Source organism: Epinephelus fuscoguttatus, linkage group LG5 (assembly GCF_011397635.1).
Source record: "Epinephelus fuscoguttatus linkage group LG5, E.fuscoguttatus.final_Chr_v1".
In the NCBI taxonomy this organism is placed as follows: domain Eukaryota; kingdom Metazoa; phylum Chordata; class Actinopteri; order Perciformes; family Serranidae; genus Epinephelus; species Epinephelus fuscoguttatus.
This window is the reverse complement of record NC_064756.1, coordinates 37,701,651-37,725,379: the sequence shown is the minus strand read 5'-3', so window position 1 is coordinate 37,725,379 and position 23,729 is coordinate 37,701,651. Positions and strand designations below refer to the sequence as shown.

Genomic DNA, 23,729 nt, shown 5'->3' with positions numbered 1-23,729 from the left:
CGGTGAGATAGTGCAAGTTGCAGTAAAACAGTTAGTCCCATTTACTGTCTGTGTTTAGTTCTATTTCGTATAGGCTTCGCCCTCTAAGAGCTGTCGCTATTGGATTTATCCCCGCGCGCATGCGCAGTCATGAAGATTTTCTTTCGCACTACTGTTCCCTGCACAGTTGCCTCTCTCAGGTCCGCATACAGGGTATATAATACCTGCGTGACCAGAGATCTGCTCAACATTTTTCTTCAGCGTCTGCATGCAGTACGGAAGAACCATGTCTTCAAGCAAGACTTTGCGCCCCGCCGGAGCGGTCCGTCTGTGCCCCAGTTGCCAGGTAGGTTGCATCATGCTTACTGACCTCCATCCCCGCTGCGAGACGTGTCTCGGTCCCGAGCATGCAGGGATAGCTCTCACCGCCCGGGCCACGTGTGCCTTCTGTGCTCGCCTGCCCATGGAAGAGCTACAGAGACGAGCGGATGCCTTCGCAGCGCTGATGCCAGATGGTGACGGAGACGACAGCTGGGCTGACCGTGCTAGCTTCACGGTTGAAGAAGCTGTGCATTTTTTTGACCGCTCCGGCCCGGGAGGGGTCCACGGTGCTGGGCACGGGTCCGATGATGCAGCTCCCTCCATCGCTGGCTCCCCCCCCCGGCTCTCTCCTCTCCCCGCTGGGAGACCTGGAAATAGACGACGATGTGGATGAGAGGGGAGCCCCGCTTGCGCAGCCATCTCCCACCTCTCCGCAGCCTGCCGGCCATCTTCCCACCAAGGCGTTCCTACAGGATCTTCCAGGCATTATCAGGTGGGCAGCTGATCTAAAGAGTGTTCCTATGCCAGTCGATCCACCTGCGCCTGTTCACAGCATTCGCTATGACCCCTTGACATCTATACGCCCGGAGCATTTCCCCGCCTCCCCCACAGCCGGAGCTCCTGGCCACCATTGCGCCGCGCTGCCTTTTCCAAGCCTGAAAACTCAGCACAGTGGCCTTCTGGCCTTGAGGTTACCGCCCACCTCACCGACCATGCACACCAGTGTGCTGCACAGTCGGCGGCGGCGGTGAATAACATCGCTCTGCTCTCCTCTGCTGTCTCCGCTGTAGCTACACAGCCCGGCACACTCCCTCCCGAGATGGCGACAGAGATCGGGAAGGCCATGTCTGCCATTTTGACCCTCTCCACAGCAACGACGGTGGCACAGGCTCGTATCATGGCGTGGCAGATGATGCTGCAGCGAAACATGTGGCTTCACATGTCCCAGCTCCCGGCACAGATCAGAGGGGAGCTGCTGGGCGGCCCCATCAGCTCTGATGGGCTGTTTAGGCCGCTCCTCCAGAGCGCCACCACCCACCTGCAGAATGCGTCTGAGGAAGCGGACAGAGTGTGGAGACACACCTCGTGGAGCAGAGCAGCGCCGCGCCCTCAGCGATCTCAAGGCTCCGGGCGTGATCGCTGGGATACACGTCCCAGACAGAGGCGCCCCACAGCCAGTGCTGTGGCTGCGTCTCGGTCCGCTCCCGCTCCTCCACCACCTCCTCCTCCTCGGGACCCTCCTCCAGCCACACGCTGCCTGCACCTGGTCCAACCCACTGGCTGAACCTCCTCACAAGCAGCCGCGGTACTGATGGGACGCAGGGGAAGTGTGTTTCTCTCCGGGAACTGCCGGACACAACGGCTCTTCTAAGAGCCACTCACCTGTCACTGAAGAGCAGTTTCTTTTTTCTTTTTTTTTCACAACTTGTCTGCATTGGTCTTCATAGCTTAGCGCCACTAAAGGGTGTAAGCTTCTTGTGAAGACTGATGCACTGTTAATCTTGCAGTCAAGTATTTTATACCCATAATGCGTGGTTGTGACCGTCACCCACCCTCCCTGGAGACTAGCCTAACAGCCTTTATTGGAAAAACTTCCTAATATGAGTCAGAGAGGGCCGTGATACACCAAAGTGTGTCAAGGGGGAAGTAAGGAAACAAACAAGGTGGAGGGGGCAGGTGCTTAAGTCCTGAGTTGTATAGTGACAGTGCATGCGGAGAAGAAGGAGGAAAAACAAACAAACAAATAAACAAACAAACAAAAAAAAACAGAGGAGAAACATATACATGTCTACTATACTGTACTGAAAAACAAAAACAAAGAGAAGTCTATACTGAACACCAAAAATGTGAGAGTCTTGGTGGAGGGGGAAAGCCTGATTGTAGAGAAGAGCTGCCAGCGCGGTGTGGTAGGTTTGAGACGCAAGTGGGCCCCTTTGGAGTGATCCCATTGGTTCTTTGCGATGCGTCACGGAGCTGAAGTATCAAACATGCATGTGTGTATTTGAACCCTCCCAATGTATTTATGAAAACCATCACCAGGGTCCAGGGCCAGCCCTGCGGGGGAAAGGGGGCGGTATGGCACCCCAAGACCGCAGGAGCGCCCAGACCCCAAGACCAGGGAGCCGCAGAGGCCGCAGGACACCACGCAGGCCCAGGGACCCGGGGCGGCAATGGCCGGCACCCCCAGAGAGCCAGAGACACGCCCCAGACAGGCGGGGCAGGAGGGCCCACCCACCCACCACCCGACGCGGACCGCCCGGATGGGAGGGGCTAGAAGGTGGCGCCAACCAGACCCCGGCGCTGCGAGGCCCCCAGCGCCCATGGACAGTGGGCAAGGCGGGCCCCAAGGAAACCCAATGGGCCCCCACCCAACCCCGCCCCACAAGCAACTGCAGCGTCAGGCCCCCGCAATGGTCCCGACCTGGGCCACACCACCCGCAGCAAATCGACCCCCAGCAGAAGGACGAGGCGCGCCACCAGGGTGCACGGACGACGGGTCCCACCCAGCCCCCCCGAACCCCGACGCGCAGGAGCACAGGCCAACCCTCAACCCCGCCAGTACCCCCCCAGACCGCCACAGACCCAAAGCCGGACCCCCAGCCCATCCGACCCGCCCCCCACCGCCGGCCGCACACAAACGGGCAGGCCCACACTGCGCAGCACCAGAACACCCCCCGCGGGCAGCCCCCAGCCCCCACACCAGGCCCCCCAGCCCGGGGGAGGACCCAGGCTCGCCCGAGGCCGAGCAGGGAGGGACAGGGAGAGGGGGGAGGGAGGAGGGAGGGGGAAGGGCGGGAGCGGAGCGAAGGGGGAAACAGTCCCCCAGGGGAGCCGGCCACGCCGCCCCAGGCCCAGGGAGCACGAGGAGACCCCACCCCCCCCCAGGCACACAGGGTGAGCAGTCCAGACGCACCCGCCCTCAGGGGAAACCGCCCGGTCCCGCGATCCCCCACAGAGCCAGGGAGCAGGCCCGGATTCAAAGGGAAGAAGGTGCACCTAACACATGCTTAAGACCTTGAGTTCTGATGAACCGCTGTGGTACATTGGGGTGAGAGAGATAGAGGGATTAGGGGTTACATCATTAACAGAAACCCGTTACATATTACACAACAGTCTTTCTTGAGTTGTAATATTTATATGTACAGATGGCATATGCTCACAGGCTGAGTGGCACTATACAGACACGTTTAGTGAGTGAATAAATGGTGACCATTTTTCTGTAAAGTATGTTAATTGGTTTCTGTGGCCAGCAGATATTTTCTCCAGCAAAATATGTTCTACAAGGAGATACAGCCAGTGGTTGATGTTGAGGGTCTGTTTATCTTTCCAATTGACTAGGATTGTTTTCTTGGCGATGGCGAGAGCTACAAGAAGAGAGTTGCAGTGGCTGTTCGGGAGGTCAATTGTCATCAGGTCACCAATTAAGCACAGGTTGGGAGATAATGGGATCCTGCAGTTCAAAATGGAGGAGAGTTTTTGAGTGACTGTTGACCAAAAGTGCTGGATGGGTGAACATAACCAGAGTGCATGAAAGTAGGTGTCAGCAGTGTTCTGAGTACACTGAGTGCATGTGTCAGATTGACTAAAGCCCATTCTATTCATCTTTTGTTGGGTGATGTGTGTTCTGTGGAGTACTTTAAATTGGATAAGTTGTATATTAGTGTGTCTTGTCATCTTAAATGTATTTTTGCATATCTGAGTCCAGAAGTCAGGGTCCGGTGATACACCCAGCTCTTTTTCCCATTTTAAAATTGGTAAATGTATAGAACTGGTCTTTGACAGTAGTTTATAAATCTTAGAAAGGTTCTTCTTATTACTCGGAGAAAGCTTTGTAATATGTTTGACAAATTCTGGTGGCTGCAAAGTGTCCTGAGGCGCTGGAATTCTCCTCTTGATTGTTTTTATCAATTGTAAATATTGTAGAAAATTTCCATTTCTTATTTCAAAAGTTTGAAATAATTTTGTGTATTTAATAAGAATATTGTCTTGGAAAAGGTGATGGAGATGAATTACTCCCTTCATCTCCCATGTGCTAAAATGGAGAGGTCTTTTGTTAATTTCAAAATCCGGGTTGTGCCAAATTGGAGAGAGCAAGCAAGGTTCTATCAGAGAGTTTGTGATTTCTAGTGTTTTCCACCAGGCTGATAAGGTGGAAGCAATCATTGGGTTCTTAAAACAGTTATGACGTCTGAGTGTAGTGGTGATAAACCGGAGGTCAGAGAGTTTTATATTGTTGCAGTCCGCCTGTTCTAGTTCGAGCCAGGAGTTGTAGTCTTCGTTAGGATATAGCCATTTCAATAGGTATTGTAGCTGGTTCGCTAAATAGTAAAGTTTAAAGTTAGGAGCGTCCAGTCCCCCTTCCAATTTGTTTTTCTGAAGGGTGCTTAGGCTAATTTTTGCTGTTTTGTTCTTTGAGTAGAATTTTATAATTGCAGAATCTAATGACAGGAACCATTTCGATGTGGGTGTGAAGGGAATCATGGAAAAAAAATAGTTAATTTGGGGTAGAATTTTCATTTTAACTGGCTATTCGTCCCAGGAGGGAGATGGGAAGATTATTCCAGCGCTTCAGGTCACCACAGATCTTATCTAGCAGAGGGCTAAAGTTCAGGTGGACCAGGTCTGATAGTTTGGGTGAAATATTTATGCCAAGATATCTTATGTTGCCCACAGGGAGAGAACATTTTTGGTCTGCAGGATTCCAAGAGTTCTCCGTTATTGGCAGTATTGTCGATTTGGACCAGTTGATGTAGTAGTCCGAAAGTTTAGAAAAATTTGTTATGAGATTAAATACTTCATGTAAAGACAATTTCGGTTCTTGTAGATAAAGTAAAATGTCTGCATATAAATTAATTTTATGCTCTGAATTGGCGGAATGGATACCTGTGATCTTGCTGTTCTGACGGACTGCCATGGCCAATGGTTCGATGAATATTGCAAACAGTAGAGGTGAGAGTGGGCACCCTTGTCTGGTTCCTCTCTGCAAAATGAAGCTTTTAGATGTGATCCCGTTGGTGGTGACTGTGGCCTTAGGGGAATTATATAAGGCTGATACCCACTGGATAAATGACTCTCCAAAGCCAAATCCACTCAGGGTGGCAAATAGGAAGGACCAGTTGACCTTGTCGAAGGCTTTTTCTGCATCAAGTGACAGAATAATTGCTTTTGTATTAATGTGTTGTACTTTACTTATCAGATTAAGAACTCTTCTGACATTATTACTTGAGTGTCTGCCATTAATGAAGCCCGTTTGATCATTATGAATTATTGATGCGATTATTTTCTCCAGTCTAGAAGCAAGTGCCTTTGAGATAATTTTGATATCACTGTTGATTAGTGATAGAGGACGGTAGCTAGAAGGAAGTGTGGGGTCTTTGTCTGGCTTTAGTAATAATTTGATTGCTGCTGTATTCATGTGAGGTCTTATACCTCCGTTCTTTTTGATCTCTGTCACTGTCCTGATGAAAAGTGGTGCTAATATTGTCCAGAAATGTTTTATAAATTCGGCAGGAAAGCCGTCTGGACCTGGAGCCTTACCTGTTGGCATTTTGTCTAATGCACTCTGCAGGTCATTAATAGTCAGGGGGGCGTCCAACATATTTCTGTGTTCCGTGGATAACTGAGGTAAATTTAGGTTATCGAGAAAAGCCTGAATATCTTCTGGGTTTGGATTGTTTACTGTTGAATATAAGTTATGGTAGAAAGAATAGAAAATCTGATTGATCTCCTGAGGAGATTGTGTGTAATTTCCGGACAGCCCCTGGATTGTTGGTATCAGAGATTTTTCTTTATTGCGTTGGAGCTGATTAGCCAAAAATTTTCCTGATTTGTTACTGTGTTCAAAATCATTATATCTTAGTTGCTGTATGATAAATTCAGTTTTCTTTGATAGAATATTGTCCAGTTGCGATTTTGTACACTGTAATTGGGTCCATACTTGATCACTTGGATTGTTTGCATATTCCTGTGTTAGTTGTTTAATTTTTTCCTCAATGTTTTTTTCTGCTTGCAATTCCTGTTTCTCCTTGTAGGAGGAGTATGATATAATTTTTCCTCTGATTACTGCCTTCCCAGTTTCCCATATTAAAGATGGAGATAAATTTGGAGAGTCATTGTCTTCAAGGAAGTTTGCCCACTCCCGTCTCACCATTTTGTCAAAGTCTGGGTCTTTAAGTAAAGAGATATTAAAGCGCCATGTTGGGGGCCGTTTATGGGTGGTTTCTATTTGCAGCTTGAGTGATATTGGTGCATGGTCGCTGAAAATGATCGGGTGTATTTTTGTGGTAATTTTTTGTGAAATGGAGTTATTTAAGAGAAAAAAGTCAATTCTTAAAAATGAGCGATGCACAGGAGAGAAGAAAGTATATTCCCTCTTCGATGGGTATTTGAGTCTCCAGCCATCGCCAAGCCCAAAATCATCCATATATTCCTGTATTACCTTAGCCGATTGTGATTGCTTTGTGTGTACTGAGTTACTAGATCAGTCTAATGAACCATTTAGGACTGTGTTAAAGTCTCCTCCAATTATAGTTGTCGAGCTGTCTGACAGGTTAGATAGTAGAGAGAAGATTGTGTGAAAGAAGGCTGGATCATCATTATTAGGGGCATACAGATTAACGATTGTATATAATTTGTTAAAGATTGTTGCCTGAATAATGATGTAGCGGCCTTCTGGGTCTGTTACCGTGCTGTTTAAAGTAAATGGTAGTCTCTTGTGAACCATGATAGAGACACCTCTTTGTCTGTTGTTATAGCAGGATGAAAAAAATTGATTAAAATTTGGATCTTTAAGAGATTTTTCTTCTGACTTTAGCAAGTGGGTTTCTTGTAGGAGAAAAATATCTGTTTTCAATTTTGTGACAAAGTCCATCACTTTAATTTTCTTCGCCTGTGAGCGGATGCCATGTACGTTCCAGGAAACCAAGTTTAGGTGTGACATTGACAAAGTGGGGGTTTTTATCATACTGTGTGTGGGTATGGAGAATGATCTGTGTGTGCATGAAGGAGGGAAAAAAATAGAGAAGGAAAGGGAGAATGCTGGGTGGAGTATGTGAAGTGTATATTCACACCCTGTGAGATTTTTTTTTTCCTTTTTTTTCCTTTTCACTAAGTCAGTGTTGTGTTCATTATATATACATATATATCCACATGTACCTACATATACATCTGCATATAGACATACATACATATATACCAGGGCCGCATGATTAATTGCATTGCAATCGCAGGAATGCTTAATTATCTGTTGCAGGAGAAATGTGTCAGAGTATCATTTTGAATGAAATATACATACATATATTTATTTATTTATTTATTTCAAGAATAGTGCAGCCCCAATATATATATATATATATATATATATACAGGGAAATCAACGAGAGGCGGAAAGTCTTATATCCCATACAGTACAGGCCAAAAGTTTGGACACACCTTCTCATTCAATGCGTTTTCTTTATTTTCATGACTATTTACATTGTAGATTCTCACTGAAGGCATCAAAACTATGAATGAACACATGTGGAGTTATGTGCTTAACAAAAAAAGGTGAAATAACTGAAAACATGTTTTATATTCTAGTTTCTTCAAAATAGCCACCCTTTGCTCTGATTACTGCTTTGCACACTCTTGGCATTCTCTCCATGAGCTTCAAGAGGTAGTCACCTGAAATGGTTTCCACTTCACAGGTGTGCCTTATCAGGGTTAATTAGTGGAATTTCTTGCTTTATCAATGGGGTTGGGACCATCACTTGTGTTGTGCAGAAGTCAGGTTAATACACAGCCGACAGCCCTATTGGACAACTGTTAAAATTCACATTATGGCAAGAACCAATCTGCTAACTAAAGAAAAATGAGTGGCCATCATTACTTTAAGAAATGAAGGTCAGTCAGTCTGGAAAATTGCAAAAACTTTAAATGTGTCCCCAAGTGGAGTCGCAAAAACCATCAAGCGCTACAACGAAACTGGCACACATGAGGAGCGACCCAGGAAAGGAAGACCAAGAGTCACCTCTGCTTCTGAGGATAAGTTCATCCGAGTCACCAGCCTCAGAAATGGCAAGTTAACAGCAGCTCAGATCAGAGACCAGATGAATGCCACACAGAGTTCTAGCAGCAGACCCATCTCTAGAACAACTGTTAAGAGGAGACTGCGCGAATCAGGCCTTCATGGTCAAATAGCTGCTAGGAAACCACTGCTAAGGAGAGGCAACAAGCAGAAGAGATTTGTTTGGGCCAAGAAACACAAGGAATGGACATTAGACCAGTGGAAATCTGTGCTTTGGTCTGATGAGTCCAAATTTGAGATCTTTGGTTCCAACCACGTGTCTTTGTGAGGCATGAAAAGGTGAACAGATGGATTCCACATGCCTGGTTCCCACTGTGAAGCATGGAGGAGGAGGTGTGATGGTGTGGGGGTGTTTTGCTGGTGACACTGTTGGGGATTTATTCAAAATTGAAGGCACACTGAACCAGCATGGCTACCACAGCATCCTGCAGCGACATGCCATCCCATCCGGTTTGCGTTTAGTTGGACGATCATTTATTTTTCAACAGGACAATGACCCCAAACACACCTCCAGGCTGTGTAAGGGCTATTTGACCAAGAAGGAGAGTGATGGAGTGCTGCGGCAGATGACCTGGCCTCCACAGTCACCGGACCTGAACCCAATGGAGATGGTTTGGGGTGAGCTGGACCGCAGAGTGAAGGCAAAGGGGCCAACAAGTGCTAAACACCTCTGGGAACTCCTTCAAGACTGTTGGAAAACCATTTCAGGTGACTACCTCTTGAAGCTCATGGAGAGAATGCCAAGAGTGTGCAAAGCAGTAATCAGAGCAAAGGGTGGCTATTTTGAAGAAACTAGAATATAAAACATGTTTTCAGTTATTTCACCTTTTTTGTTAAGTACACAACTCCACATGTGTTCATTCATAGTTTTGATGCCTTCAGTGAGAATCTACAATGTAAATAGTCATGAAAATAAAGAAAACACATTGAATGAGAAGGTGTGTCCAAACGAAGTGCCTTTTAGCTCTCGTCCTTTACTCTTAACAAGCATTTTCTGCTGATAATGTTCGAATTTGGCGATAATCGGATGAGGACGCTGACCTCCTCGGGGTCCGAGCCTGTGGACGCGGTGAAAGGTGATGTTGTTGACAGTCTCCGTCGGGATCTTGAGGGCCGTCACCATGAACTTTTTTACTTGGACTTCTGGGTTGTCTGGTACGCTCTCCGGGATGCCAGAAATGATTAAATTGTCTCTCATGCTTCTGGACTGCACGTCGAGGACAGTTTCCTTCAGGAGTTTATTTTCCTTTTTGAGGAGATCTACATCTGAAGTGACCGCCGCTAAGGTGGAGCGGAGTTCAGCGTTGTTTTGCTGCAGGTCACTAATCTGCTGGTAAGTGAACTCCAAGCTTACCTTCAGGTCTTTTATCTCCTGGTGAAGCATACCGAGCACTTCTAGCTTCTTGTTGATGGATTCCAAGACGCTAAATTCGGAGGATAATAAGTCTTGTGTATCGGTGGCTGAGTCGGTCTTCTTCCTCTTATTGGGGTTGTCGACAGGATGCACTCGAAGTAGTAGTGATCGATAAACTCTTCTAGGTCCTCCACTCTGGCTGATGGTGCAGGCTGGAGTTGTCACCCGTTAGGTAATTATATTTGTTTGGCTAGTTTGTTGATATCTAATCTAGCAGCTAGGCGCCGTCATGTTGAATCTCAAAATCTCACAGTGGTCTCGCGGTCTCACGCTGCCATCCCGTCTCTCTCCACACCCAGAAACCAGAGCAGTTTCTTTTTGAACAGTCCGCTTTTGTCTCCACTGAGCATTCAGCGTCTGTTTATACTGAGACACACGTGCCCCACACGTTATCTCCGCTGCGCACACACACAGTGCATCAGTCACTGAGGCAGTCCTGTCCCTCTCTCACATTTTTATGAGCGAGTGTCATTCCTCTTCCCAAGTGTGCACAACAGCCTACACACACTCTCCACCTCTCTGCGGCTTCCCTACCTCACACCCATCGGTGCGAGTTAGTGGAGGTTTTTCGCCATGGCATGAAACAGACTCAGAGTCTGAGTGTGTGGATGTCGACTGAAGTGGCAATAATCGGTGCCTGGAATTGGGCCTGATGGCTCCCGACCTTCCCGACCTTGCCCTCCTTGTTCTTTCTAAAATGTCTTCTGTTTTCAATTCAGTATCTTAGGTTCGGCTGGCAGATACTCAGGAAAACACTGGAGATAGGCTGGATCTGGTGCAATCGAGTTTATTGTGTTCACAGGCAACAACACAGTCAAACTCATGAGTCAGCCTCCGGAGGACGACTGAAAACCTGCTTTCAGCGCTCTGGCTTATATGCTGGTGGAGGTCGAAGAGATCTCCACCCATTTCTGTAGTCCTTCCCATCTCGATCCGTTTTTACTGGTGGCAGACTTTGCCTCTGTTTCTGGCTCAAACTGGAATCTGCCACCAGTATTTCCGGAATCGCTCCCACTCTATTTTTTAAAAACATGTGATCTCTGGGGACTCACATGCTACAGTCCCTCGTGCTCCCGTGTGACATGAACCATTACGTGCACATTAAGCAATACAGTCATTTGAGTGTGTGTGTGACTTCTCCCGTGTAATATAAACTCTTAAATGCATTAGGCAGTACAATCAAGTGAGTGTGCTATCTTCTTCACACAGCACGTGGTAACTTGTATGAGTGTCACCGTAAGTTCACAACATCATGTGAGTGTAGGTTACTGCATTATATCATTACACAGTGTATGGTGGAGTATAGGAAGTTCTCTGTAAGTTCATAATATCATGTGAGTGCATGTCATATGAGTGCATGTGTTTATCATTACACAGAGCGTGATAGGTTATATATGTCAATAAGAGTTCACAACTGAGATGTCACTAAGAGTTCACACCGTTATATTGCATATAAATGCAGTATTAGTTTTTGTAAAAGTCTACGCACAAACATAGTTACATAGCTATTTGTATCTTATCCAACCTATATAGTCTAACACTTGATGAGGGTTTGACTTTTACACTACACGACCCACACACTGTCACACATCCCCCCTCGCAGCCCTTTCATCCCTGCTCTCCCATGGGCTGTGTCGAGTGGTCACTCGTTTCACACAGCGGCGGTGAGGGCGTTATGGTGGCTGTCATTAATGTCCAGAGGCTCCACAGACATTTGCACGCCCGCTTTCAGAGTGCTGCTCAGTGTGGCGAAATCTGCTTTCCATGAACAAGTGGATGGAAAGATTAATTACGAGGGGTTACACTCTCCAGTTCGCCCCCCCCCCCCCTTTCAACGGAGTGTTGGAGACTGTCATGTCATCCCGGACAGAGATAGCTGCTCTGATGACAGAGCTGTCGGAGCTCCTGGGCTATTTCCCGGGTTCCCTCAGGCGAGGAGAACGAGGGTTATTACTCTCGTTACTTCCTAGTGCCGAAGAAAACAGGCGGAATGAGACCGATTCTCGACCTGTCTCTCTTCAACAAATCCATAATGAAGAGACCATTTCACATGTTAACCTTAAAACATGTGCTGGAGTGTGTGCGTCCCGGTGATTGGTTCACATCCATCGACCTAAAAGACGCTTATTTTCATGTGCCCGTCATCCCCAGGCACAGGAAATTCCTGCGTTTCTCCTTCAGAGGAGTTCAGTATCAGTACAACCGGCTGCCTTTCGGTTATTCTCTGGCTCCTCGCACTTTCTCCAAATGCGTGGAAACAGCCCTGGAGCCATTACGCAGGAGAGGCATCAGGGTTTTATTTTACCTGGACGACCCGATGGTGATGTCGTCATCCAGGGAGAGCGCAGCGCTCCACACAGCGGAGCTCGTCAAACATCTGTGTTTGCTGGGTTTTGCCATAAACTGGCAGAAGTGCTCTCCCCTCCCCTCCCAGTCGATAATTTACCTGGGAGTGCATCTGGATTCCTCCATCATGAGATCGAAACTGTCTCCAGCCAGGTTAAAAACACTCAGCTCTCTCCTGTCACGCATTGCACCTCACAAGGTGGTAACGGCTCTGTCTGTGATGCGCCTGCTGGGCATGATGTCAGCCAGTCATGTGGTGGTTCCTCTGGGTCTTCTTCACGAGAAAAATTCAGAGGTGGTTCGGCCGTCTCCGCCTCAATCCGATACGTCACAAAAGACGCATGATAACTGTTCCTCCCTTCCTGCAGTCGGACCTGTCATACTGGAAACCCCCTCGCGTTCTGTCAGCAGGGGTTCCCCTTGGGAGAGCTACGTCACACATCTCAGTGTTCACGGATGCATCTCTCTTTGGGTGGGGAGGAATGTGTCAGTCTCATGTGATAGGGGGGAAATGGCCAGAGCCACCATCCCTCCACATAGACTGCCTGGAGCTGTCCACGGTGTTGAAAGTGCTGAAACACTTTGCTCCACTATTGAAAGACAAACATGTAGTGGTGAGAACAGACAACATGACAACAGCGGCGTATATAAATCGCCAGGGCGGCGTTCGCTCAGCTCAGCTGCTGGAAATAGCCAGACGCCTCCTGCTGTGGTGTCACACGAACCTGCATTCCGTCAGAGCAGTTTACATTCCAGGCAAACAGAACCGAGCCGCGGATCTGGTGTCATGCGGAGGTCCCTCCCAAAACGAATGGAAGTTGAATCCCACACTCACTCTGATGCTGTGGAACAGGTTCGGGAGAGCAGAGGTGGATCTGTTTGCCTCACGAGAAGACACACAGTGCGCACTATGGTTCTCCATGAGCGCACGAGACGATCCTCCGCTGGGAGTGGATGCCTTCTCTCACCAACCGTGGCCCAAAGCTCTACTTAACGCTTTCCCCCCGGTCTCCCTGATTCCTCGCCTTTTAGCGCGCATTCAGGAGGAGAGCTTTACAGCCATTCTGGTGGCCCTGGAACGCATGAGCGCATCATGGTTTCCGACCATGATACAGCTGCTATCAGGGAAGCCATGGCGACTCCCGTGGCGCAGAGACACGCTCTCGCAGCTGGACGGCGCAATCCTGCAGTTCCCGGTAATAGGTCAGCGGTTATGGGCCTGGAGAGACTAGGTTTACCCCCTGCAGTGGTACGCAGTATCCAGGGGGCAAGGGCTCCTTCTACTTCGGCCTGTTATGCAGAGAAATGGTCCGCTTTTCAACGCTGGTGTGTGGGGAGGGGTTTTGATCCCACATCGTGTCCTCTGCCACAGGTGTTAACTTTTCTCCAGTTGCTAGCAGATAGAAATTTGGCTCTATCTACAGTTAAAACATATGCTGCCGCTATTTCATCCTGTCATGAAGGCTATGGAGAGAGATCCGTTTTTGTGCACCCGCTGGTTAAGCGCTTTTTGAAGGGAGTCAGACGTCAGAGACCTGTCACGCACCCTTTGGCACCACAGTGGGATTTACCTCTGGTGCTACGCACTTTGGGAGAACCTCCCTTCGAGCCTCTGTCACAAATCTCTCTCAGACTACTGTCATTGAAGACAGCGCTTCTCTTAGCCCTGACTTCGGCTAAGAGAGTGAGTGATTTATGTGCGCTCTCAGTCTCCCCGTCTTTTCTCGTTATCAGAGATGACGGGAGCTCAGCTACTCTGAGACCGAATCCCTCATTCATGCCTAAAATAACCAGCTCTTTTAGATCGAGAGTTATTTCACTGGAAGGTTTCTTCCCTCCTCCCCACAGGAGTGAGAGAGAATAAACATCACACCGACTCTGCCCGGTGCGTGCTCTGTCTCATTACGTGACGCGCACAGCGAGCCTCAGACAGACACAGCAGCTGTTTGTACATTACAGAGAGCATTCACAAGGAAAAGCCCTCACGAAACAGCACTTAGCCCTCTGGCTATGTGACGCTACCACACAGGCAAATGCTGCAGCGGGAGTGGATCCCCCGCCAGGTATTCAAGCGCACTCTACGAGGGCTTTGTCCTCCTCCACAGCTCTCCTCAGAGGGATGGCAGTGGCAGATATTTGTGCGGCAGCATCATAGGCTTCTCCGTGTCCTTTTATTCGGTTCTACTTACATGACATGTCTGAGTCCTCCCTGTCTCATTCAGTGTTGAACGTGCTCAACAATCAGTGACACACTGTCAGCTCTGAGCGCGTTACGCACACACAGTCATCTGGTAGAGAGCCGTTATATGTGCTACAAGCTGGCATATATGTTCAATTTCTCTTTGAACTTATTTGTACGAGCCTCTGGGACTGCCACAATGTGTAACAGTCGTCCCTGCCTGCTCTCCCAACATAAGTTCGCTGTGTGTTAAATGCGCATGTATGCGCTCTTCGTGCGCAACTGCGCGCGCCATGTGTACCCTCCTCCACTCAGGTCATCATGGATTAGTGAGCCGTTTCGCCCTCTCATCACCTGCTCTGCTCACGTGCGGGACCTTTTACAGTGCGTAATTATCGTCCCCACTCTCCACAGCAGCAAGTGTGCCACGTGAATGAGTGTGATGCTTTTCACTTGTCCATTCACTCAGGGCGAGAACAGAAGGGAAACACAGCATGGTTTTATGTCCTCATATTTTTATTGTGCTCTGCACTAATGGGTTGTGAACTGGTGTGTGTTTAAGTGCTTGTGGACTGTGGTGGCACAGTGGGGCATTGACCACATCAGCTTTGCCCTTAACCCAATAGCGACAGCTCTTAGAGGGCGAAGCCTATACGAAATAGAATGTTGGTTACGTACTGTAACCCCAGATTCTATGAGTATAGGCGCAGCCCTCTAAGACCCAGGCCCCACTGCCCCATTGCCCCACCAACGTCAGCTGAAGAAAAACGGGCTTATTAAGGAGCAGATCTCTGGTCACGCAGGTATTATATACGCTGTATGCGGACCTGAGAGAGGCAACTGTGCAGGGCACAGTGGCGCGAAAGAAAATCTTCACGACTGCGCATGCGTGCGGGGATAAACCCAATAGCGACAGCTCTTACAGGGCGAAGCCTATACTCATAGAATCTAGGGTTACAGTACATAACCAACCTTCCTGTGACTAATCTTGGTTGCTTACCACCAACAGCAGTTCTTTTCTAAAGAAATTTGCCTTTAATTTAGCAAACATCCCTGCAGAGCTCTGGTACCTGTTGCACTGTCTACGTGTATAGCGTTACTGACAATCAGACTAAGCTAAATCTGTGGCTTCTACAACAGTGTTACACATGCACCCAGAACAACCTGATCTCACAGAAATACATGAAATGACCACGACCTCTTAACACCGCATTCCGTGGTGGCAGCACGTAATGGGTTGAAATTACGTGCTGCCACCACGAAAATAATGCCAATGTAAAGTCAATTAGGGTCCTCTCCCGTGGTGGACACACGGATTCCCTGATTCAATCACGTCACGTCAACCTCGTTTTCCTCAATGATATCTTTAACATTCCTGTATACATACAAAAACGCGGAAGTGTCCTTGATATTAAAACGGCAAATGCATTCCTCTGTTATAATTTCCCACCAATAATAATAATAATGGTAATAACGTGATAGTTCAGCTGTTCTAGATATTTGTTATAGCCTATTCAAATATTCAATCACAAAAACGCTGTTTCTAGAGAACTTGCTAAAATATCTGAAATGAACCATCATTCTTACTTTTTCTTAACATATTTCATCTAGGTGCAGTGTCATTACTTGTTCAGCTTTACTAGACATTTGATATATTCAGTAGATGTATCTTTTTACGACCCTGTTTTACAACAAGCCGCAAAAAACCTACCGTCCCAAAAACGCCGTTTTTAGAGTACTATCTAAAATAACTACGATTAGCCAACATCCTTGCTTTTTTTCTTAACATGGTTCATCTAGGTGCAGTGTAATAACTACTTCGGCTTTACTAGATATTAGATTTATTCAGTAGATCTATCTTTTACAACCCTATTTTACAAGCATAAGCAGAACCTACCGTCCCAAAAACGCCGTTTCTAGTGTATTAGCTAAAATATCGAAAATTAGCCGACATCTTTACTTTTTCTTACCATAGTTCATCTAGGTGGAGTGCAATAACTAGTTCGGCTTGATATTAGATATATTCAGTAGATATATCTTTTTACAACCCTATTTAGAGCCCTACTTTGCAAATCAGAAGAACTACAACTATGTTGCTGATATGTATCAAACTGCATGGCGCGGTCCCAGGGAATTGTAGTTTTTTAAAAATCCAAGTGTTTTTCCCATTTTTGGAAGTTGTAAATACTGAATTGAGAGTACAGTGTGGACTTTAAGGGGATGGTAAACACACTTGTCTAATCAGATTTTAAATATCTAATTTCTAAATGGGTGAAAATTAATTTTATCCATATTTTATCCATATCTGACAGCACGCTCAGTTGTTGACTACACTCACATGATAGCTGAGGTCAAGAGCTCTCTATAACAGTTGGTCCCATGTCTGTACCCCCTTTAGTTGCTGAGTTATAAGCCCTCAAACATGCACTGAGGTCAAGGTTCAAAGGTCAATGGCTGAAAGCAGGAGCCATGCAGAATCTTCATACTGACATATGTTACTCTCCAGGTTGAGACCTTTCCAATGATGTATTTGGTTTAGCTCTACGACAAAGTTTAGATTTTTTCATTTTTTGGACACAAGCCATGCCAGGTGTAGTTTCAGAGAGCACTTCGAAGGCCCCGTGTATAAAATGAGTTTTGTTTGTTTCTTTGCTTGTTTTTTCTTTTTTTACTGTAGATAGTTATTAACATGAGTCATCCTCAGACAATACAATACTACTAAAAAGTAAAACCAATAACAATAATGAAATAAGCAAAAAAATAAAAAATTACAGACTATAGGAGACAACCTCTTCAATGTCTCACGTCAATTAATTAACACTATTTGTCGGCTTTTTATAATACCTTTTTTTTTTTTTTTTGCTGCTGTCTCCAGTTGAGAGTGATGATTTGCTAAATACATTCTACAATAATAATTAGATTAACATTTGGTCTATAATATTGTTGGCTATATTACGCATTTTAATTAAAAAAACGGAAGAATAAAAGAAATAAACACCGAAATAATTACTTTTTTTTATTGATCACACACACACACACACACACACACACACACACACACACACACACACACATTGAACACGCGATTGAATGAATGAATGAATGAATGAATGAATGAATGAACACTGGAAGTGGTTCAGCCGCAGTCCCGCCGGCTGGCGCGGTCACATTGAGATTCCATTTGTTTTTTATTACTAACAAAATGTTTTATATTGACCGTATGAATGGTTTCGTTTTCAAGTAAATATTTGGAAACGAAAATATGCTTTTTGCAATATGTATATAGCCTACCTGTATCAAAATGTAGGCTGTAATTTTCAGCAGCAGTTTGTGTGTCAGCTGCCACGGTCGGAGGTATAACCAGGGGACAGCCGCTGGTTCTGTGGCGCTGGCTTGGGGTCCGCTCTCCCCTGGTGGAGTGGAGGGTGGCCGGGTTGCCAGGGGCAGATGGCTCCATGTGATGGTGTTTCCTCTCTGGTTCTTCCGTGCTCAGCCTTATTTTTATCTTCTTATTTATTTATTTATTTATTTATTTATTTATTTATTTATTTATTAGTGGCGTTCGGATTCAGTTATGGCAGACGGACGGCAATCTGAAATGGCATTAAGCCCACAGACGGCGGACAGCAGCTACAAAACAGTAGTGGAACGCCATCTGCCCACAGCACAATGCTCTTAAAGCTCTACGCTATCAAAAGCTGGCAAAATACATTTATTTTATTTTATGGCCTTGACATTAACCTGTCTATTGTTGAGTTATCAAGGACACTTCCGCGTTTTTGTGTGTGTACAGGAATGTTAAAGATATCATTGAGGAAAACGAGGTTGACGTGACGTGATTGAATCAGGGAATCCGTGTGTCCACGATGGGAAAGGATCCTAATTGACTTTACATTGGCATTGTTTCCGTGGTGGCAGCACGTAATTTCAACCCATTACGTGCTGCCACCACGGAATGCGGTGTTAAGAGGTCGTGGTCATTTCACGTATTTCTGTGAGATCAGGTTGACCCAGAACAAAAAGGGATTGTTCCTGTAACCAATGGTATAGGTTCAATCGCCCGCACTATACTGGATTGTCCCGTTTTGAGAGGTAAGATGCACTGTCCTTTATTCAGTCAATACAGGAAGTGATCTGTCCCGAATTTTCTTGTACACCCTACTCTTAACATATACACTGTTTTCACATGCTTGGAATGACATAAGAAATAACACAGCAAAAAGTGTTTTGAGAGCAATTGATATTCCTCTTTCCCTGTCTAACTGCTTTTTAGACCTACATTAGAAAATTGCCCATTATAAAATTAACTCATCAGCTTACACTGAATTATATATTTAACATGAATCATCTTGGTTGGGAATGTGTTACTGGTTTATTGTACCTCTCTTTCCTGTCATATAAAACAAATGCCTTAAATTATTTTACTACTACTTTATTAATATTACTTATATTCCTTTTCTAAATTTGACCTAATGTTTCATTCAGTACAATTCAGATTTATTAATTATGATCCCATCACGGTTATTCATTTTACATGGAGCTAAAGTTAATACTGAATTATGTTAAATGTTTGCCAAATGTGTAAGTGTTATGAGTAGTGACAAATCATAAATCATCTTTTTAGAAGGAGTAGGTCTTACCTTAAGCTAGCCTGGGCTGTGTTAAATTTAACATGTTAACATAGGAAGGCAAGCTAATCGCTAACATGTTTTGTTAAAAAGGAAAACAACCAATACTTTGGTTTGCTGTCAGAGATGACAGAGGTTCAATCACATTGTCCCATCTGAGGTGTAACGTGGTGGGACAACTGCTGAAAATCTATACTCGAGTAAAAGTGAAATTACTCCCCTAAAAATGACTTAAATAAAAGTGAAAAATACCATTTGAGACTCAAGTAAAAGTAAGAAAAAGTACTCATTAAAAAATATTCAAAGTACAAGTTACTTTCCATTCTAATATTTTTTAGGGTCTGTGGGCCAGTGCAAAATTAAAAAAACAGCACTTGTTGATAAAACCTTCTTAATTAACTAATAATCCTTACCATTTTTGATGAGAACTAATTAATTCAAAAGGCCAACAGACCACTAGCTACAAGATAATGTCATTATCGTAACAACAAAGATTAATGTTACACATGAAAAATTAACATACTGGTAAGTAATGTTAGCTAGATAATTACATTTCACCTACATATGCAACTTCAATGTCCTTTCAAAGGTTAGAGGACTTTTTAAAAGTGAAGATCTAACTGTTTTCCATGAGGCACAGCAAGCACTTTGTCATGTAACTGCTGTATTTTAGATTTTGGTATAAAAAGCCTCTAGTAAAGTTGTTAGTCCCAGTGGCCCCCAAAAAACAACATTTTTCATAGGGCTAGTTAGAAACAGCCCTACTAGCTGATGGGTGATTATACAAAAACGTGCCATTTTGTGTCTCTCGAACAAAACTGTGCTCTAAATGTCAATAAACAATAAATACACTATAATCATTTTAGAATTTATTTTCCATGATATCTCTTGTAACATTAAAACAATGTAAAATTTTATTTATTTTGTTTTCAAGGAGTTTTAAACACCTTTTTGTATGAAGCATCATTCAAAAGCTGTAAAAATGGCCTGTCGCTCAATATGATTGTCCTACTTTTACTAGTTATTAAGGCCCAAAAATTCAAACTATCATAAAAACATAAACTTTTATATAAAGCCTCAAGTGTCCTTTCATTAGTCATGAATGGGTTTTATTCTTAATATATGTAAAATGTTGTAAAAAACATCAATTTAGCTGAGTCGCCAGGTAGTCGTCAACCCTGTTACTTTTAATGAAAACACCACTGTTGCCAACCCCTCAGTAAGAAAAGTAGCTATTGGCTGTCCTCAAAGTCACTAGAAGTCGCTAAATGGCGTCATTGCCTAATTTGCATAATTGTCCATATGCATTTAATTGTAATGGATGCTGTAGGAGAGAGGAATAACGTCGTGAGAGAGACAAAAACTGAGTAAAAGAACACCCTGAATATGTTTAGAACTACAAATGAACCTTCTTAAAGTGATTTATATTAGACAAAAAAAATTTTACATTTACATCCCGCCCTGACTGTAAGCCAGGTCGGGATCATCAGCCAGCGGCGTGAATCACTTGCAGTCTGGATGTGGAGGGGTTAACATTTCCTGCTCTGACTGCTGCTGGGAGGGAGGACTGGGCCACCTTTGAGTGCTTTGGGGCAAGGGAGGAGCCCACAGCAGTATCTGCTGCTCGCTGAAAAGAATAGAAACGATATGTGCTCTCATGACAGAGTCTCCAGAAACAACAGAAAAAGTCGCTAGATTTGTTGCTAGTCGCTTTTTTGAAAAAGAGTCGCTAGAGGGGTCTGAAAAGTCGCTAAATGTAGTGACAAAGTCGCTAAGTTGGCAACACTGGAAAACACCCCTTCTGAGATAATGGACTGCTCCGAAAGTTGCATCATTTCCTTGAAGTGAAATCAGCTTCCTTTTGTGACCATGCTGGTGAGAAGACAATTAAGTGTCCTCTTATTTTCATGATTTTTCTAATAGTTATATAATGTTTGACAGAAGGAGACAAGCTTATTGTGTCAGCCCTGTTTCCACAAAAGGACACGTTAAAAAGATATTTGTTAGAAATTTTTAATGTACATAAATAACAGGATATAAGCCACGAATGAATGCACACCATGTGGTCTCATGACCTTCACCACATGGCTAGTAATGGCTGCCAAGAACATTTTTCGTCAACCCTGTTACCATTCTAGCATAAAAGGGTTGATGGTAACAGGCTTGACAAAAGTAGTATTTACAAGATATACATGGTTTTACAAGTTTCATCGCTAGCTGAGAGGGAAATCGAAAAAATTGTGCACTTGGTGACAAGTTTTTGAAATTTGGCATGGTGTTAAATTTGGTGGAGAGGTATAACATGGTCCAACATGGAACCCATTACAATTTGGAGCAGATCCAAATCTCCGGTGAGGGCCATATTGAAATTTGTGGCTATCCCAGCTTGGTTTTTGAAAACCTTATACCCATACCTTACACCATGCCAAATTTCAAAAACTTGTCACCAAGTGCACAATTATTTCAATTTCCCTCTCAGCTAGCGATGAAACTTGTAAAACCATGTATATATTGTCTACTATTGGTAAGGAAAGTATATTTTCATGTACTCGCAAAACCATACCTTTGTTAACCCTGTTACGTCAACCCTGTTACGCTAGAATGGTAACAGGGTTGACGAAAAATGTTCTTGGCAGCCATTACTAGCCATGTGGCTTTTTTTCTCTTATTTTTTCCGCACCTCCTTTCAGTTTCTTCTCAATTTTGTCAATCTCCTCTCTCTGTATGATTGACTAACTGGCAGCCGAGGCCCAAGTGGGAGGGGGCATCGGCCCTCATATCATGACATGACTAAAAAAAAAAAAAAAAAAAAGGCCCGGCCCAAAATTACCATCGGCCCCGGTATGCCTGATGGCCAGTCCAGCACTGCCTGCAAGGTTAATGGCCTTCTACAGCCCTGAATGTGCCATCCCTGAGGACCACCTGAATAGGCTGTAGGTGCCACCTCATGCTACCAGTAGTGACAATGACCCAGCATAACACACAACTAGAGAAGAATCAGTCAGGAAGTATAAGGAGAGAGCAAATGAAACTGATGCACAAACACTAGTTCTTCCTAAATGGACAGATTGGTATCCATGAAGTTTAACTGACTTGGTGTTATACTGTGATCATTAAGTTTTCCCTTATTTATCTTCTTTAGCAGTGTATGTTGCAAAGCTACGCATTATATTGTATAGCACAGAGGTGGGACCAAGTCATTGTTTTGCAAGTCACAAGTAAGTCTCAAGTCTTTTCCCTCAAGTCCCGAGTCAAGACTGACAAGTCTCAATTCAAGTCCCAAGTCCTGCAGTTTGAGTTTTGAATCCTTTCAAGTCCTTTTAACCACAGAGTAATGTATGCTTTTAAAATCTGTATTTATTTATTAAAATAAGTGCAATTGAAATTGCAGAAAAAATAGTGCTGACATTGCACTTCCTAATTGCACTATTAACCAGTCATTTTTAACATTTGAAAAAAATGTGCAACTGTAATTATTTGTACAAAAGTGCTAACATTGTGTTTCCATGGCATATTGCATTTTAACTAGTTCCACAGCAGTTTCTGTCCTGTCCTGTACTTATCTCATCTCATATTGTGTGTGTGTGTGTGTGTGTGTGTGTGTGTGCGTGTGTGTGTACATGTGAGAAACATAACAAATACATGAACATAACAATGAACAGGGTTGTGCTTTATATCTGTCAGGGCCCTATGCTGGAGAGTGAGAACAATGAGCAGTATAACTTTGTTTTCCTGTTGGAAAAGTCCGTCTGACAGCAAGCTAAAACGGTGCACATATTCTTAATATAGTGTACATTTAAACTGACCTTGATTTTATTAGGTTTGTCTTTTTGTAGGTGGATAAAATACGCGTTGCTGCTGACCACCGTCTACTATGTGTGATACATTGACTAACGTTATGTATAAGTACCTTATACAACCCTGCTTACCGTGTTTGCAATGTAAAGTTAACAGTGAGTTTACAGCCTCATTGATTTAGCTAGCTACACAGCAAAGAAAAGTTACTTAGCCAATAAACGTTAGCTTTCATTCAGAACTTAACATTCTTTGTGCAACTTAAAATGTCGAACGAAGTTGGAAGTTGATCCTTCTCCATCTGTAATCTTCGACCCGCATGTTTTGCATACTGCAATTCGTTTTTCGTTGACCACCTCGTAGTTTTTATACCCAAACGAAACTATCTTTGGTATCATTTTTTCTAACTGGCGCGTTGTTTGAGACAGTTCCTCTTCATTGGTTGTCCTGTAATTTGATTGGATGGATGCTGTCGGATCAAAACAATGTGGATCTAATTTGATTGGATGTTGTGCCGACAGCACATACATGCACAGACGCACACATATACACAATGAAAGATACAGAGCGTTCCTTAATAACATACTTCTTAATCTTTGGGTTTTGGGTAAAGTGGCAAGTCTTGTCAAGTCAAAAGGCTCAAGTCCAAGTGAAGTCACGAGTCATTGATGTTAAAGTCCAAGTTGAGTTGCAAGTCTCTTTACATTTTGTCAGGTCGAGTCTAAAGTCATCAAATTCATGACTCGAGTCTGACTTGAGTCCAAGTCATGTGACTCGAGTACACACCTCTGGTATAGCATTATGGCTATGATATGGTACCTCAATTTGCTTACATTTGCATTCAGGTTTTATTATTGTGAAGGGTTTACTAATGTGACTGGCTGGTGACCATGGTCTCAATGTTACTTTGGCATCAGTGGAAGCTATGGCAGGGAAACCTCTTTCAGCTGGTCCATTCTAACAATCTAGTTTTCTTCATTTTTTTGAAATGGAGATGGTTTA

General features: G+C 44.5%; 1 protein-coding gene across 1 annotated transcript; it reads left to right on the top strand.

Annotated features, from left to right (window-relative positions):
* Window positions 1–1,120: 1,120 nt before the first annotated feature.
* Window positions 1,121–3,312, top strand: LOC125889048 (basic salivary proline-rich protein 3-like). The gene is made up of 2 exons (XM_049576697.1): window positions 1,121–1,497; window positions 2,523–3,312. The coding sequence occupies exons 1-2, from the start codon at window positions 1,121–1,123 to the stop codon at window positions 3,310–3,312; spliced, it is 1,167 nt and encodes a 388-aa protein (XP_049432654.1).
* Window positions 3,313–23,729: the final 20,417 nt, after the last annotated feature.

Coding starts and splice junctions, on each gene's coding strand:
- LOC125889048 (XM_049576697.1), top strand. CDS start 1,121: ATGGCGACAGAGATCGGGAAGGCCATGTCTGCCATTTTGACCCTCTCC. Junction 1,498..2,522: donor AGTGCTGTGGCTGCGTCTCG/GTCCGCTCCCGC, acceptor CAGGCGGGGCAG/GAGGGCCCACCCACCCACCA.